This window comes from Bombus terrestris, chromosome 13 (assembly GCF_910591885.1).
Source record: "Bombus terrestris chromosome 13, iyBomTerr1.2, whole genome shotgun sequence".
Taxonomy (NCBI): Eukaryota; Metazoa; Arthropoda; class Insecta; order Hymenoptera; family Apidae; genus Bombus; species Bombus terrestris.
This window is the reverse complement of record NC_063281.1, coordinates 4,935,262-4,954,749: the sequence shown is the minus strand read 5'-3', so window position 1 is coordinate 4,954,749 and position 19,488 is coordinate 4,935,262. Positions and strand designations below refer to the sequence as shown.

The following is a 19,488-nucleotide window of genomic DNA, read 5'->3' as shown; positions in this document are numbered from 1 at the left end:
TTCAGATAATTAATAGAATACTTGAATAATAGATATACCAATCAAATATGTATATAATTACGTATATAGCATACATTCTATTGCATATTATACAATACATATATTTATTAAATGTTCAGTGAAAGATAGAAGTAATTTCAATATACAAGTCTGCGAAACAAAATGAGATAAAAATAAGAAATCAGAAAAATATATTTAAAACTCTGATTTTTATTTATCTCATTTCATTTATTGGAAGGTTTTTCACGATTAGTTGATGAAATATTTAACCAAAGCACAATCTTAATCATTGTATAATTTTATTAATTTAATTTTATATACTTATATATACTTATAATACCAAACAAAGCGACTAAAGTAAGTAACCGTTAGAGTTTGAATGCCGATTTCCGATTTGCCGTTTCTCGCCACTAGGATTTATTGAATTGATCAATCATGCATATGTATTTATAGCGGAAAAGTGCTCTCAGTTTCGGTTAACGACTCGATGATTAAAGACATATCTTAAGGACATTCCTTTTAGTTCGAAAGACAAACGGTAAGTTTCATGGTTTATGCAATGCTACGGTAGCTTTTTTTTAAATACATCTCTATCGATTCGGAGATATAGTATACCATTGTGATAGTCGTGACGTACTTACATAATATTGTATACACCTTATACAGATAAAGTTCATTTTATCATGTATGATTTCAAATTGGGTCAAGGAATTCTAAATACGAAACGAATGCTAAACATAAGCAAAAAGATCGATGAAAGTTTAAAGAAACTGCATGAATAATACGTATATTTTATTCATTACATGAATCTTTTATTTGACATACAGGGTGAGCGAATAAGAATTACTATCTAAAATAGCTCGTTACATATTGGTTTTATCAAAAAGCGTTTTAAATGAATTATGTTACATTTTAAAAAACTCATCGGATGGATGCTATTTTATCTTTTTATATCTTATACTTTTTGACAAGGGAACCCCGGTGATTGATACACACCGATTTTGATGAAACTTTGCACAAGTGTTTATTAAATCCACTTAAGAATTTTGCCGTAATTCGTTCGTGCCCGTTTTGTTTTGTTTTTTTTTTTTTTTTTTTTCTTTAATATTTTAAGGAAGAAATCAACCCTTTTATCTGATTCGGTCCTCCTATATAAGTGCTTATAAATTGTAAACAACGAAAGATATCAGAAAATGGTTGAAATAAAAGTTACGCCGTGTTTCGAAACCTATAAATGTGTGTGAACAATTTTTTGACAAAATCAGTTTTTTTTTTTTACAAAAATTACATAAAAAAATCATATTTTCAAAAAATTTCCACGTGAATTTGTAGGTCTCAAGACACGGTATAGCTTTTATTTCAATCATTTTTTGATGTCTTACATCGTTTACGATTTATAGGCCCTTGCAGAGAAGGACCGGCTCGGATAAAAGAGTTGATTTCTTCGTTGAAATAAAAAACTGGCATAAACGAATTACGGCTAAATTTTTAGACAGGTTTAATAAATATTTGTGTAAAGTTTCATCGAAATCGGTGTGGGATAGTTACCGGGCTCCCCTTGCGAGATATCGAGGTGAGTTCGAGATTTTTAAATAGCTTTGTATATTTTTTACAGCATTAGTCAACCGAGCTGGACATTCCCTACAAAAAAGTATTAACCCATTTATACCGACAAACTATTAGTTGAGCAGATATTTTAATTTTGTTTTGTATAAATCAACGTATGTAAGTCAAAGAGAACGTAAACATTACATAGAACATCACAACAAAAGAAGCGTTTTTTCTTGTCTTTCATACGTTAAATTTGATAAGTTAAAGCCAATCCTTTTTTTGTCAAGAACTTCCAGTTGGATCGGCTAATGTTATACAAAGTATACGATGCCACTTAAAAATCTCAAGTACATCTATCTCGGAAAATATGATATAAGATATAAAAAGATAAAATAGCACCCATCCGATGAGTCTCTTGACACGTAATATAATTCATTTAAAATATTTTTCGATAAAATGAATATAATCTAAACCTTTCAAAATTCATAATCATAAATCGTAGTTCCATACAAAATGATACTATAGATTTTATAATATTTTCTTATATCGCTGTGATAGAGATATCATCCTTATCTAATAAAAGGAATATATCGTTAATTTTTAGAATGAGTGTAATACATATGTACTACATAATATCTTCCTCTGAATAATTTTGATATTGTTATAATTTACTTCATGCTATTATAATTATAGGAGACTAATATAATTATATAATTTGATGCAATATTATCAAGTATATAGAAATTTTATATCACAGCTTTGAAGTAATTAATATGTTGTAGGTATAGTATGTGTATAATCATTCATTTTTTATTTCAAGTATTAGGTACTAAAAATGCTTTTGTTAATAATTTATTATATATTATTTTGTTATACTATTTTATCTTATCATATTTATTAAATTTCATTATAAATATAGAATAACGATACATACATACATGTAGGATATAAATGATAAGATATAAAATAATTTAATTTAATAGAAAAGCGGAGTCAGATATTATTACTACTTGTTAATTATTTGTCAATTATTATTAATGTTAAACTTGATTTATTATTGTCACAACGTCAAATTAAGATTTGTTAGAGATCTAATTCTTCCTGGGTAATCTTCGTTCGTAGATTTTGTCAGGTAATAGAATCCATTAACAAAACGTTTTATCGCCGACACATCGAATTCAGGCGATGGTATGCAACGCATTGAAATTCTATGTGTAAACTGGACAGAGAACGATGATGCAAAGTTAGAAAGAGATGATAAAATAAGAAAGGAACGACACATTCGTGGGCACGAACGGGCACTAAAAGGTACAGACAGATAGTCTTCAAAATCAGTCTGATGTGGTCACTTTACTCCTGAATTCTTGTTAAATCTTTTTCAATCAAGAAAATTGTGATACTTACTTCAATCCATTTTTTACGTCATTCTATAAGTGCAATGTACACATGGTTGCAGAAGTATAGTCCATATATGACAAAAAAGAAGCTATATTATATCAAATTTTATTCTGCTAATTTTGCAAAATGTAACATCGAAACGAATGATCATCAACCAAAACCTTTCAATAATATTCCTGGACCAAAATCTTTACCAGTTATTGGAACACTTTACAAATATCTACCATTTATTGGTAAGAAAATCAAACTCAATTTAAAAATTACTATACATGTACATCTCAACATCAGTAATTCAAACAAATAGAAACATCTTGACGTAGTATTTATGATATAATTATAAAAGGAAATTATACGTATTTACTATACATATTACTATATCTGATTATAATCTTTGTGTGAATGAATTTTTTATTACATTAAATAAATATGTATTTGTATATTTTCAAGTATGACACATAGTACTTTTAAAAATATTGGAAAAAGCTATCTCTTTTATATAAAAATTTCTTTTTTGCGACTGTCTAATATTACAACCTGATTATATTAATACTGTTTTATTTAAATTTGTTAATATTTAACAGGTGAATATAGTTTTACAAATTTATATGAAAGCGGAAAAAGAAAATTGGAACAGTTTGGGCCGCTAGTACGCGAAGAAATAGTACCTAATGTAAATGTCGTATTGGTTTATAGGCCGGAAGATATAGCAGAAATTTTCAAAGCGGAATCAGGTTTGCATCCAGAAAGGAGGAGTCATTTAGCACTTTTGAAATATCGAAAAGATCGCACTGATGTATACAACACTGGAGGTTTATTACCCACGTAATACACATATTTTTACGGTTTACAATAATTTTCTATAATCTTTGTACAAACTTTATATAGCTTTATAGCTAACTTTATATACCTGATGTCAGACTACAAATGTTCCAATTAATATCAAGTAAAATTATTATAGTAATTTATATTGTTAATTAGTCATATTATTTAATTATTAGTAAGTGAATAACAAACACAGGAACATTAAATGCTTTTCCATTTGATGTTAGACCAACAAATAGTAATTCAAATCAAAAAGTAAATTCATAACATATTGTTTTGCAAGATTTTTATGATATACTTATATGTACATATAGTTTCTTAATCTTTTCGTAACAAAATATTGTACATATAATCTTTATTTCTTTTAACATAAAATACTGTATAGATTACGCAATTTGTGGCGATAATTTTTTTTACAATTTTACATTTTACTACACGTCTATCTTTTTTTTTTTTTGTAATTAGAAGAAACACGTACATATATATGTTATTAAAAGGCATACATAACCTTTTATAATGTTTTACTGTTGCCTTTTAAGAATATGTATATCTAATTAAAATATCTATATCAGATATGAAAGAGATAAACGTCTATATGTACTAAGTATATAAAATCTATATGTATATTTAATGATTCAGCATATTTTTATATATAGTGCATATACATATGTAGTACATAGGTATTTTGTTAAAATATTGCACTATAGCCAAATTTTTGGATATCAAATATTGAATGTAATTCTAACCGAGTTGGATTGATTAAAACGTAATAAACACACGTTATAAAAAGTTACATTAGAAAAGCACTTGCCAATTCTTACAGATGTTATTATGTTAAGTTTTTTGTAATATAATTTTAGTGTAAAACCCTATAAAAAATTTGTAATTTTCGGATATAGCATTAATAATTTTTTTAAAATGTTTAAATAGAAACGAGTTAAATTATGAAGAAATTAATCTTGTAAAATTTTGTGCTCTTGACTACTTGACTCCTTGACTAATTGTTAAAAACTAGTTTTTATAAATATCTTTATATAGTACATAATTTAGATAGATATTGAAGAAATAGATATTGAGCATAGTATTAATATGATGTGTATACAACTTTCTATTAAATTAATTTACTCTAATGTAGTATTACAAATTTCAGAAATGGAACAGAATGGTGGAGATTACGAAAAGAGTTCCAAAAAGTTTCTAGTAAACCTCAAGACGTGATCAATTATTTAAAAGAAACAGATGATGTCATTCAAGAATTTATTGAATTATGTATTAATGAGAAGTTTGATGACTTCTTACCTCTTTTATCACGCTTATTCCTTGAATGTAATATGATCACACATATCTCTTAATGTACATAGAACTGAAGTTTCTTTTTTGCAATTACATTCTTTTTCCTAAATTTGAACTATGTTATACTTAAATTTAATGATTGGTGTCATTTCCTAATAGACAAACAGACACACATACTATTAATAAATTTATATACATATAAATAAAAAGATGTCTAATAATCTTTTGATATATATATATATATATTTGATTTTAGTGACATGTCTGGTTGTTTTTGATGTAAGATTGAATAGTTTCTCAAAAGAAGAAAGATGTGAAAATTCTACAAGTTCAAAATTAATCAAGGCTGCCTTTACAACAAATAGCGTAATGTTAAGGTTGGATAATGGATTGCAATTATGGCGTTTTTTTGAAACCCCATTGTACCGAAAATTACGTAAAGCACAAACATACATGGAAATGTAAGCAATAATTTTTAATCTTACACAGAATTATCATTTATTGTTTATGATTACTAGATTATTTCTCATTATACAAAGTCATTAAAATCACGAATTTATTGAAGTTGCTCATGGATAATTTGTATAATTTATTATCATTATATTGTAAGTTCTACAATAAGAAAAGTACAGAAGGATTTCATATGCTTAAAATAATTATTAACGGCACGTTAACAATATTTGTCATAAGTAGACAGAAATGTGTGTGTATTAATATGATTTTGTATCAATCAGCTTAACTCAATGAAAGCTCAAGCAATCTAAATATTTCATTCTGTACATTATAATTAGCTTATTTTTAAATGCTGTACCTCATATGTTATGTCTTTTTAATGTATCAGGGTTGCATTAGAATTGGTATCTCAGAAAAAACAGAGCACGAAAACTGGACATAACAAATCATTCTTAAATGCGTATTTAGAAAATCCTGCTCTGGATATTAAGGATATTGTGGGCATGGCTTGTGACATGTTACTTGCTGGTATAGATACTGTAAATATTATAATACATATCATTATAGATGTAACTACGTATTAGTGTTATATTTATGCATGTGCATGTTTATTATTAATTTAAGAAATACGAATAACATTTAAATATTTGTAAATACATAATTACTGTATTGATTGAATATATAAATAAGAAATTTGGATCTTTATTTACATGTGTAAAATTTGTTTATTTTATAGAAAACAAATAGATTATTATATATATATACATTTTACAGTGAACAAGTAAACATCTACATGATGACATCATTTAATATGATATTAAGTCTGAGAATAACTAATGTTCATTATATGTTATGTTATATGTTTTTATATAAAGGGTAATGTTTAAGAACATTATGGATATAAATGCTACTATTAGAAACATTATATATATATATATAGATACTATTATATTTTTAAAATAGATATAAGTCCTAATAAAAACTTGTGATATAACTTATATTATTTTATAATACGTTATACATTTTTAAGTTTACATACAATGTAAAAATTTAATTGAGTTTGACTAGATTACGTATCCTTTTATTAACATTACTAATTTAATAGTGTAGGCTAACAATTATAAAAAAAAGGGAAATTAAATATATAAATTTTCTGTGTCCCTAGACTACTTACAGTACTGCTTTTGCCTTGTATCACCTGGCAAGACATCAAGATATTCAAGAAAAATTGAGAATTGAAGCCACACAGTTTTTAGCTGATCATAGTCAACCAATAACAGCAGGTGTGTTGCGAAATGCTTCGTATACCAAAGCTGTCATCAAGGAAAGCTTGCGATTAAATCCAATTTCTATAGGAATAGGTCGCATATTGCAAAATGATATTGTTCTTAATGGTTATCAAGTACCTAAAAGGGTAAGTTATAAATCTTAACAAAATGTAAATTAGTTGATGTCCTATAAGTTTCAATAGAATTCACTTTCAATGGATAACAGCTTTATTTTATTATTACTTTTAATAATGTTTTGTTATATTAGAAAAGCTATATATAACATATTTTCTTTTTATGTAAATTCCCAAAGTAAAAATATGTTCTCCTCATTCGTTTCTTTTAGACTGTTGTTGTAACACAAAACCAAGTCACTTGTCGTCTTCCTGAATACTTTAACAAACCAGACTTGTTTATGCCAGAAAGATGGCTGCGTAAACATTCAGAAAGTAGCAGTAAAATAAATTGTGGAAAATCAGTACATCCATATGTATTGTTACCTTTTGGTCATGGTCCTAGATCTTGTATTGCTAGACGATTTGCAGAGCAAAATATGCAAGTATTGTTATTAAGGGTAAGTTTTTAATATTTAATATAATATTGATTTTCAGATATTTTTATGCCTATACATGAAATAATACATAGTTTTTAACGGTAATATTCAAGTTTAATATTTTGTTTATGATCCTTCCGTTTTCTGCTATTAATTAAATATTATACAATATTATCTTGTATTGTGATTGGCGCTATCCCCACATTTCTTGAGATTCTTTTATTTCACGACCAATTATATTTTCTTCTAGCTTTGTTCACCTATACTGATTAGAACTTCATATTGTGTGTTCTCAATCACTTATTATATATTCTGGTACCATTTGTTGTCATATTAATATAAATAAATAAGCGATAAATCTTTGGGTATCAAAATTCAATATAAAGATACGCAACAGAATCGATTGATCATTTGTTGCTTTTTCGTCACCATATAAAAAGAATGATGTGATATTTAAGTAATTATTTTTAAAACAGATGGTCTCATCGATATCAATGACCTTGAAATATGTCGTCAAAATTAACATTACCGCCGCTCAAGTCTTAAGTTCCGAGATATTCTCAAAATGCTTCATAAAATTTGAGTTACATTTTATTCTGGAGTAGGCGGTCACATTTTTATATAGTCCAACCTAATAGACTTAACTTGCTGATGAGACAGATAATCATTTTTAGTATTGTATAAATAAAAGAGGAAAAATAATGGGTTATGGATTATGCTAAAGAAGTATTCAGCCGGTAATGCCTAGCGTGAAATAATTTTTTATGAATCTTTTGGAATGTTGCACTTTATTTTGATCTGTAATTGATCAAAATAATGTATGCAAAATGTATACTCGTTCCCGTCGCAACCTAATGATAACCGTGTACAGTCTTAGTTTTTGTGTTATATACAAATACAAAAATATGTTCGGTATAAGAATGTATGTATATGTATATAAATAATAATAAGTGGTAATAATCGAACTTATGATATACTTACAAAATTAGATAAAATAAAGATTAAGTTAAGCTAACGTTACCAGATTCCGTGAAACTTTGTAAATAATTACCGATATTGATTCCCCTATTAAATGTTAATTTTCTCATGGATGACTGAGTATTCTGATTAGTTTTGTTATATTATGCAATACATATGCATGTATTATGTTTGCATTTGTATGAAAAGTCCTTTTATCGAATTCTATATTATGTTATATTGTTACATTCTATATTATTCTATGTTATTAAAGAAGAAACATACAAGGTTATACACAACAATAATAAATTGATATTGCTTTTAAAATAGCTTAATTTTAAAATACCTTTGATAAATCAATGTCAACTTTGTGAATAGTCATAAAATGTACATGATTGATATAAATATTATATGTTGATAAATAAGTAATGCGTGTTGAAGAATCAGATATTAAATAGAATGTCACTTCTTAATAACATTGAAAATTAGAGATAATTTTGGCGACCTTAACCCTTTGAGTCACAGGAGTCCTTGAAAAAACAAGGTCGAAAAATCCCGAACAGCGTGTTAGCGCTTGTCTAAATCGATTGTGAAGAGAAACAAGCGGCGCAATAGCGCTCGTCATATTTGTTATTTTTATGAAATATATCTATATTATATATGCGTATATAAAGTTCAAGTTTCAAGTTTTGTTCAATAAAAATTATTGAGAAGATAACAATGAAATACAAAATACCGTCAGTCGTTCGTAGCTTCGTAGCGTTCAAATGTACTGGGACTTTTCGACACAAAATCTAAACAGCGTGATCGCGCTGCTTGGAACTCAAACGATTAAACAATTTATCGACAGCGTAGTAGATCGTGTGAATTCATAATCAAACTTATTACCGTGCACGGATAAATAAAATATAGCGTCCCATCAAAGAAATAAGATTAACTTTTATTTTGTTAGCTCTTTCTAAGAAGGAATTTTTGTTACTACATGTTGTGTAATTTTTTGGTACAATTAAAATACATGCAAATGTTTTATATATGCTATATAAAGTAATATAATCTTCTTATTTTGTGCAGATGTGTCAACGACTCAAGATTTTTTGGCATGGGGGTGAACTTGGAATGATATCTTTATTAATCAACAAACCAGATGCCCCATTAAAATTCAATTTTCATGAGGTCTTAAAAACCAATTCTACTTGTATTCAAAAGAACGAAATAGTATAAGCGAGGAAATATCTTTAATGAGAAAATATGTATAAAAGTAAAGAAAGCATAACATTATATAAGTAACAAATTACAATTTATTGTATACTTAATAATTGAAAATTAATTATGATATTATAATTAGCAGTACAATATTGTAATATTCTTATATTTTAGAACAAATAAGAATAGTGTACATAATAAATTTAGTTATAGGTCATATATTTAGGAGTTGCAGAAAACTTAGCATAAGATTTAATTACTTTGTTTACAGCTTCTAAGAAGTCTTTCTCTGTAGCTACCTTCCGACGTGCACGAATCGCAAACATACCAGCTTCTGTACATACAGATCGAATCTCAGCACCAGTACTATTAGGGCATAAACGTGCAAGGAGTTCAAATCTGATATCTCTTTCAACACTCATTGAACGTGCATGAATTTTAAAAATATGTGTTCGTCCTTCTAAGTCTGGTAATCCAAATTCTACTTTTCTATCTAAACGTCCTGGTCTCATCAATGCTGGATCTAATGTATCTGGTCTATTTGTTGCCATTAAAACTTTAATGTTACCTCGTGGGTCAAAGCTAAAATATTTAAAATCATATAAATATCATCATTATCTGTTATATATTACTTATTATTAATTATTGAAGATATTTAATAATAAAACATATGTTTTACCCATCTAATTGATTAATCAATTCTAGCATAGTACGTTGTACTTCATTATCACCACCAGCTCCATCATCAAACCGAGCTCCTCCAATAGCATCAATTTCATCAAAAAATATTAAACATGCTTTTTTACTACGTGCCATTTCAAATAATTCTCTTACCATACGCGCACCCTGTTAGATATAACAGTTATATATAATGTAATTACATGTATAATATACAATACAACAACAATATAATACAATAACAAAAACAATAATGATAATACCAATATAATATGATACAATATTGGTTTGAGTAATGTGTTCATTCATTTTTCATTAATATATCATTTTAAAAGACATCACACAAATTTATTTAAAGAATATAAAAAGACATGTATCTGAGCTTTTTTTGAAAGATATATACATATTTATAGAGAAATAGGGTGAACAAATTATCTCTTGATTAATATTATACAAAAGTACTAAAATGTTCATGTGTCTTTTAAAAATACACCAATGAACTTATTACTCAATCTAATATAATAATAATTTAATATTATTATGTTTACTTCAGAAAATGGAATATTCTCATTATTCTTATTACGTAATTATAAACTGAATATTGTTAGAAATTGAATTTTATTTATAAAAAAATATCATTTGTACAGAATTTAATTTCGACAAAAATATTATAGAACATCGTTTATTAACAAAATTTTAACAAATAAAAAATATACACATATTCTTAGAAGTCTTCAAGATAATTAAAAAAAAAAAAAAAAAAAAGAAAAAGAGAGAAAGAGAGAATCCAATACCTATTTCTATCGTAAGAAAATATTAATGTATGTTAAATATTAATAAATATCCAGGAAGCAGTAAAAATATATGTGTAGTAAGTATTCGTTCAATTACTGCTTTACTTTTTTTACAATAGGAGACATCGAATGTAGCCATTATTAGCGTCGGTTGTCTCAAGATCATTGCTCGAACTGGTTGTATACAAAATTTATCATTACAATTTATCGCCACGAATTAATATGGGTTGAAAACCATAGAAACCACATTAGAAAAACGAAAAATTATTATAAATTTACATAACAAGTGCAAATTGCTGAATGATATTTCTTCTACTGTTAGTGGACTTTGGTCTACAATACAAGGAATTATCCATAGATATTGTTTGTGAAATATGGTTAAAAATAATTTTAGAGGCGATAGTCTAAGTAAAATAAATGAGAACACTAGTTAACTAACAATTCGGAGAGTAAAAGGAAATCATAAAATATCAGCATTGAAAATTGATAGTGCGCTGAAAAATGAGCTGCATATCGAAGTAAATACTAGTAAAGTACGAAATTTTTTATGCATGCCGTGGAAGGATGACTCGTAAAAAGTATTATACAAGCGAAACTAATAGAATTAAAGGATTAAGATGTGCATAGAGATATGTGAACACGCTAACTGAGTTCTGGAAACGAATCATTTTTACAAACGAAAGAAAATTTGGTATCTTTGATTCTGATGAATAATTTAGAATTTAGATCTAGAGTATGGAGAAAAAAAAATATGTAACATAAAAAACAAAAACTGCTACCAACTATAAAACAGTGGAGCATCTGTTTTATTTGGGGGTGTGTAAGTGCTGATGGTATTGAATATCTCTTCATTTCATTGAAACTATGAATCATAAAATATATATGGATATTCAAAAAAATAGTTTTCACCAAAGTGCAGAAAAAATGGGTTTAAAAGACAATTTTATTATGATGCAGGCATCATAAAAATGTTGGGATCATAATGATCAAAAACACAACATTAATAATATGCGAGCAGAGTCTATATAATGTTCGGAAACACTTTAAAAGACCTCCACAATCCCCAGATATAAATATTATTAAAATATATATATTGGATTACCTGAAACGAAAAATACGAATTCACCATGTTGTATGAATTCATTCATTCGTCATGTAACGAAATAATTTAAAGGGAGCATTTTTGGTACAATATTTTTAGTTATTTAGTAGACGACTTATTAATTAGACAGCTTCAAGCTATAGTAAGATCAAAAGGGAATGACACTAAGTATTAAAATAATTAAATTTTGTGATTTAGTGCCCTTTAGATATTAAATCTTACTATATTTTTCCATTAAACTGTAACTGTATCACATTTTTTTTTAAATGGAGATCAGTTTGAAGATTTCTAAGAATATGTATATATTTGTTATGTGTTAAAATTTGTTTTGTTGAAATTAATTACTGTACAAATTCTTTTTACGCTGACTGTATGTATACTTTACAAATTTAATAATTTTTTACAGATTTCAACAATATAAATTTTTATCTCTAATAACTCAAAAAATTAACAGGCCTAGAAATATAATAAATCTTATTGTTTATTAAGCATATGAATCAAACCTTGAAGCAGTAACTATATTGTTTTTGAGATTTTTAACTTTTTGATTTGATTTGATGAATCAAAATTTTACTATAATTTTATGTATATTATAAAATCAATTGTATTTGCAATGTGCGTTGACTAAATATGTATATAGTATCAATTATATTAAAAAAAGTGTTAAATTTGATTTGAAAATTTTATTTTAGGGATATTTTAAACATTTTTATCACAAAAATATAAGTATCAAAAACTGTTATCAAGTTATTCTAGAGAATTTAGACATCTCTGAGTACGTACATTTGTGTACAAAAATTGATTTTTAAGCACATTTTTAAAATACTTGTTACACCAGTCGATTTATAACTTGAAAGCTAAGGTATATAGGAGATATGTGCATATGACGTTCTTTACATGTTTTAATGTGTAGAGTAATCGCCAAAATATCAACATGCATTTATGAATTACCTTGTATATTTACCATTAACAAGTTATAAATACTTAAGCTATCAGGAATATCAAAAGTCTGATTAATGAAATAACAAAAAGAATGATTTAAATATCATTAGTTCGCAAATCTACATTATATTTGCTTAAAAATGATTTTTTGTTTACTCCTGCATACTTTATTTCTTAGTTAAGCATTGCTTAATAATTCCGAATCAAGACATATGTTATACTTACTTCGCCAACATATTTTTGAACCAATTCTGAACCAATGACACGAATAAAACAGGCATCTGTCCTATTAGCTACAGCTCTAGCACATAAAGTTTTGCCCGTACCTGGTGGACCAAATAACAATACTCCTTTAGGTGGCTCAATTCCCAGATTAACAAACTTTTCTGGCTGTAATAAATAAATAATTTTTTTCTAATTATCTTGTACGAAAAAAAAAAGAAATAATTTAATGATTATAAAATACTAACATGTAATAAAGGTGTTTCAACTACTTCTCTCAATTTTTCAATTTGTTCTTTGCAACCACCAACATCGCTATACGTGACGTCAGGTTTCTCTTCGACTTGCATCATTGTTACAGTTGGATCAATTTTTGGTGGAAGTGGAATATGAATTTGATATTTATTACGATCCACTCCTACTCGCATTCCTTCTTCGATGTCAGTAGGAGCAACCGAATCTGCTAGATCGACTACAAACTTTGCAAACTGTTTTACATTTATAATGTATTTAGGATCATCTGAATTTGCATTAATTATTTTAGTGCAGCGTGCAACTTGCAATGGTTGCTCATTTTGTAAAGTTTGTTTATCTGCAGCTAAATCCCACAAAGCAGGTGGTGCAAGACCCGTATCAGATTCTTTGATTCCAGTCAATTCGTTAACTCGTTTAATTATTGTTTGTATATCTTCTTCAACTGCTTTAATACTTTTAGTATATTGTCCCTGACCCTGTATAAAAAATAATATGTTAGCGTTATTTTTGTTAGAATAATTCCAAGAATCTTTATTCTAATTTAAATTTATTTTTTGTTAATATTTTATCATCTATTGTTACCAAAATTATTATACAATTTCACTTACGTAAGTTTTAAGCAGAGCAATATCTCCTTCGTCGAGAGCTGAAATAATACATTAATAAATTCTTTTAAATCACAGTTAAAGGCAAATAATTAATATTTGAAGCTTACACTTTATTTCTTTCTCTTCCTTTCCTTCTTCGCTTTTTACTTTTCGCATGTCTTCTCCTAAGTGATCAGGCATTGTTATATACGTTAAATTTTTCAAATATTAAGAAATGTTAAGGATACTTTATTCGACAGATGAAGAAACTGATGTAAACCGAATTTAAGGTTAGGTATTTTCCATTACTAGCAAAAACTGTAGCGATCAGCGTCACTGACTCCCGATGTGCCATCTAGTTGTAACTAGATTTAGTTAGTTCCTTTTATTACTGATAATCGGTAAACAGCAAATGAAATAAGCAGCATAATATCACCGACGACGAGATCACTATAGCCTATAATTTATTTATAAATTTTTAACTATAATATAAAATATACGAAGTAATAAAGCAATATTTCTTAAGTGTTCGTAAATTTGGCTAATTTTTGTTACTTTGTTTACCTTTTCTAGGAAACGATTTTCGATTCTTACATATTAACGCATACGCATTGTAACGTAATTGTTACATTATCGCATGAAACTGATTGTAATACTACCACAACACTCAGCCAACCGAATGGGGAGAGAGATCTCCCTACTTTAAAGTAAATCGCTGCATGACCGATCGGAGAGATTCGAGGAGATCTCCCATTTTGACCTTAGCAACGCGTTTTCTTTTTTTTTTTTTTATTATTAGTTATTGTTTAATTGGAATCGTTCCCAATTAATTGCGGATTTTCCCGATGTTCTTACAAAGTATATAATAAAATATACCAATTTGGTGATGTTGGCTTGTCCGAGCGCGGTGAAAAACGTATTAGTTGGCTGTGGCGCGCGCGTGGTTGATTAAGTATTAATATCGTCAGTTACGTGAAATTACGTTTAGCATGGATACAGGGTGATCCAACTAATTCGGAACGTGCGCTCGGCAAAACATGTGAACGGCAATAGTGTAACATGTACGCTTGCTACTGCAATAAATCACTGAAGGATTTTAAATTTGGCGTTACAATAAGGAGATGACGGTTGCAGAGAAAGCGAAACTCGCGTTTTCGCCCGATGATTTCATGTGCCTCTACGTTCTCGAAGTTTCGAAGCAAAAAAGGGTACCCGGTTCTACTCGCACATGTAGCTCAATTTTTGTTTTTAATATTTTTTGATATCTTGGATTATGTATACCTGAAATGTCATTTTTTTAAATTTAGAATTGCATTCAACTATCAAAGTAATTAGCGAATTATAATGAAATTGTTCGCATTCTTATAAACATCGTAATTGAAAATTTATTAACGATCACTTTCTATTAATTATTCGCTATTACCTGCAAATATAAGAATAAGGAACAAAGAAAATAATTGAGATACAATGAGACATCTCACAGAATTCATATTTAGACAGACCAGTTTAAACAAATAGAAATTAATTGAACTTTCGTACTGTTGTGCTTGGATCCCTTTGGACTTGATCGCTTTCCTTGTTCTTTATACTTACATGCGACGCATTTACAGTTGAGCGACCCAAAATCGATCAATTCGTAGAAAATTATCGTTAATAAATTTTGAAATATGTAGAAGGAAATGTAATGCGTAATACGTTAAAAATGAAAATTAGCCAACGAAATAGAAAAAGGATGCCGATGTTTGTGAGAATGTGAACAATATAATCGTATTGTAATTCGCTAATAACTCTGGAAGTTAAATGCCACTGTCTGTGTTCAGCAGTCTTTTTTAAAATAAACGGGATAGAACCCATAAATATATATTCATAATTAGAATAAAGTAACTCTTGAAAAGATAGATGGTTTCTGTGAAAATAATTATTGTGTGTAACAGAATAAACGTTTAGAAAAATATGAATAATTATGTATTCCAATATAAAAAGTGAAAATAATTGCATGTTATGCGTGACTTAACCAAGCTCCATTTTTCATTCGAACAATTAGAAATGAGCGTAGAAAATTTTTTTTATTAACGAGTTATATTGTCGTAGTAGTATCGATTGATACATCTTTCTATCCTGTCCAAAGGTTTGGAACTTGATTAAACTGATTCGATATATCGGCTAATGTCATTTATGATATAATGAATTTTTGAATAATCCTCCATGGACTTGATCACCTTTCCATTCTTTTTCTCACATTACTTAACACGTAAATTATCTCTTACCGTAATTTTTTCTGTTTCTAGCAAAACGTATTGTCGAATACTTCATATATTAATAATATAGCCCTTTAATATTTTGGCGTTCTTTTTTCATGGAAAAAAGCTAGTAGCGTTAAACTATACTGCGACCATGAAATTATACATATACGTATATAAATTAGATGTATCGAGTCAATTGTCATTATATTTTTCATTTAGATATTTAGTAATATGTAATTTAACAATTATGTTTATACGCTGAGAAACTAAATTCTATTAAAAGTACTTATGCACCAAGTAAACTTACTATACAGGCAAAGGAGTATCTTTATCATGTAATTAAAAGTAAGACCCATTTATTCAATATTTGACGACATCTTTTGTAGTTACTTTGTTTCGATTTGCATATAACGATAAAAATAATAAAAATGCACGGTGAGATTTCAATGATTTTGAAAAAAAATATAGTGTCGTCAATAAAATATTATACTATCCAATATACAAGAAGCAAAACGAAATTACATCGCGTTTGATGGAATGATTGTCTACAGGACGTTGGTCTACTGTTTTCGTTTTGTTGCATCGATGAATTCATCGAAAATTATTCGTTGTCGGAATAGCTGCTTCACGGCAACCAGGATACAAGGTATAAAATGCAATCTAAAAAACCACTAATACACGTCTTGTGATTCGTGGCTTTGTGCGAACAATATTCTATTTTTTTCGAAGTCACTGAGTTCGATTAACCGTTTTCATTAGCTTTTTTTGTTATATGCACATCGCAACAGAGTAATTAAAAAATATGCACCGATAGGTTGACCAAACATTTATTTAGTCTGTTTATTGAATATGCCAGATCGGAAATTAATATTTTATGAAACGTGTTGTATTTAACTATTAAATTTTTTTCTATACGTGATACTCGAGTACATTGATTGGTCATTATGTCCCATTACGAGTACAGCTAGCTAAGACGTAATAATTTTTTGTCCATTTATAAAATTCCAAAAACGAAATTAACATCCTGTTAGATATGTCTTGTGAACTGCTAGCAACAGTATTTTGTTATTCGTCGAATTTCTATCAACTCAAAATCTCAAAAATCTCGAACATTGATAAGGATATAATTATATAAGGTAAGGTTATATATTTTTAGAATTTGATGAGAGGAAAATGTTGGCATGGATGGCAATGTTGGCATTCATTGGAAAGAACAACATAATAAATACTAATAAATGACAATAAGATAAGAAAATGGGCATATCGGGATTATTTGAAAAAGATTTTGATACATTCTTCTTAGATTTCTAATAAATAAGATATACACAGTAGGTTCGTCTTAAGCGTATGTACGTTATTATTTCTACGATCATCGATAAGATGCAGAAAAATCTTTTATACGATAGTCGTTTTACTTCAAAAGTATCTTAATGGAATATTTACATTCTTTTTAATTGCTATTTAATCGTTCTCTATATCTATTGTATACAGAGTGGCCGTTTGAAGTTAAATATAGAAAACAAGCTACTAATCTATAAAAACATAATCAAAGCAACACGTACGGCATCCAATTATGGGATAAAATGGCTAGAAGCCACATCGCTGAAGCGGAAGCCGTGCAGTCGATCATACTTGTTACGACTTGGTAGTAGACGTATCTTGCCACATATGAAATGAAGAAATACGCAAAGATTTTCAAATCCTGACTGTAAGGGAGGAAATTCAGCGAGACAACATCCGACATATGTAAATCAAAAACAGTAAACCACCCAAATTCATTAGCCGATATACCGTACATCGACAATACCACTAGAAGATTAAAAAAGAAACAACAGCAGGACCTAGTGACGCAAACTTAAATATGAACGTATTCTTACGAGATTAGTAGCCACACGCTATCCTTAACAACTAAAACAATCTGCCGAATGTTCTATAGAGCAAATTGCAAGAATCTATTTTATTTGTTAATTATTTAAAAAGAAAGAAAAATATCTATAGTGTATCCGATTTACCCGTGAACTGTTAAACATCTCGGAAAATATACAAGCTACGAAAAAATGATTCAAGCGAAAGTCATAGCAGATTGAGATTAAGCTTTTTAACGAATCTCTAAATTCTCTATTACATATTCTTGTAGCTGACGTCAAAACGTCTTCCAAACCTTATGTACGAATGTATTTTGTGCAAGATAATTTCGAGATATAAATTACCCGCTCGGACGTTGTACATTATGGTGGTACTAAAAAGAGTCGATTTTACGCGAGTAATGTAATGTAATGCAACGTAATGTGATGCAGCTCAAAACAGTTCAGCGCGATGATTCACAAATTATATTATTATATATTATTAATAATTATTTTTTGAGACGAATAAAAAAATGTATTCTTTTTCTTATCGTATCTAGGGGAAAGCTCTTTATGACAACTTTGGCCTTTCGTATCTCGAAATTGTCTTGTGTAAAATACATTCGTATATAGGGTTTTGGAAATGTTTTGACGTCAACTACAAGACTATGTATTTAAAAATATAAACGTAATGTTCATAGGGCATTTCGGAGTCATTTCAAAGTCGCATAAATCGCACAAGCATGATATGTGCCACCTGATACGCTATAACTTTTGTTCCAATCACTTTTCGTACCTTGCACACACCTTCGTACATTTTTCTAGATATTTAACTGTTTACAGATATACCGGACATATTGTATGCCGTATTATTAATAAATTTTAAAATAAAGCAATACGTTTTCTAAAATATGTTTCTTTACGATGCTTTAAGAAGCTTCTTACGATAGCTTTGCGACGTCGAAAGTATTTTCGTCCACACATTTCGTGATCCACACATGACATATATAAAATAATGGCATTTTCTGACAATGAACGAAACTTTACTAATAGCACCTTACACCGATCGATATTAGCAACAGATTGCATAGTACGGTAGATACAGCGGTAGATAGTAGATAGCAGTACAGTAGTGCTATACAATACTACCACATAACAATGCGTTAGCGAAAGAATACTGATAAACAGAAATATAATTGAAAAGACCTAAAATTGTAATAATTTTTGAGCAAATAATTTATCTAATTTTTTCTTTTCCAGAATATGAAAAGATTCGTTGATTAGTGCTATAAAAAGAATATAGGATTCCTGTGAAAGAAGCAC

General features: G+C 28.2%; 2 protein-coding genes and 1 long non-coding RNA gene across 5 annotated transcripts; 1 reads left to right on the top strand and 2 right to left on the bottom strand.

The window, feature by feature from the left end:
• The first annotated feature begins 453 nt into the window (after window positions 1-453).
• Window positions 454-10,268, top strand: LOC100649492 (cytochrome P450 302a1, mitochondrial). 3 transcript variants are annotated; one of them, XM_020862660.2, is made up of 12 exons: window positions 476-538; window positions 667-828; window positions 2,674-2,859; window positions 3,008-3,182; window positions 3,531-3,771; window positions 4,922-5,097; window positions 5,321-5,525; window positions 5,906-6,056; window positions 6,683-6,931; window positions 7,132-7,359; window positions 9,367-9,553; window positions 9,770-10,268. In XM_020862660.2, exons 4-11 carry the CDS (start codon window positions 3,023-3,025, stop codon window positions 9,514-9,516), a joined length of 1,560 nt encoding a protein of 519 aa, XP_020718319.1. In that variant the 5' UTR covers window positions 476-538; window positions 667-828; window positions 2,674-2,859; window positions 3,008-3,022; the 3' UTR covers window positions 9,517-9,553; window positions 9,770-10,268. The 3 variants fall into 3 exon arrangements, with proteins under 3 accessions (XP_020718318.1, XP_020718319.1, XP_020718317.1); XM_020862659.2 differs by lacking the exon at window positions 667-828 and having other exon boundaries at window positions 454-538; XM_020862658.2 differs by lacking the exons at window positions 476-538; window positions 667-828; window positions 2,674-2,859 and having other exon boundaries at window positions 2,871-3,182.
• On the bottom strand, window positions 5,641-7,169 carry LOC125386229. Its single transcript, XR_007226200.1, has 3 exons — window positions 7,029-7,169; window positions 6,692-6,923; window positions 5,641-6,054 (listed from the first exon to the last, which is right to left on the bottom strand). It is a non-coding gene; the product is annotated as an uncharacterized LOC125386229 (long non-coding RNA).
• LOC100649371 (26S proteasome regulatory subunit 7) lies at window positions 9,576-14,765 on the bottom strand. The gene is made up of 7 exons (XM_012321277.3): window positions 14,643-14,765; window positions 14,207-14,535; window positions 14,100-14,137; window positions 13,485-13,967; window positions 13,240-13,404; window positions 10,178-10,344; window positions 9,576-10,080 (listed from the first exon to the last, which is right to left on the bottom strand). The coding sequence occupies exons 2-7, from the start codon at window positions 14,277-14,279 to the stop codon at window positions 9,702-9,704; spliced, it is 1,305 nt and encodes a 434-aa protein (XP_012176667.1). The 5' UTR covers window positions 14,280-14,535; window positions 14,643-14,765; the 3' UTR covers window positions 9,576-9,701.
• Window positions 14,766-19,488: the final 4,723 nt, after the last annotated feature.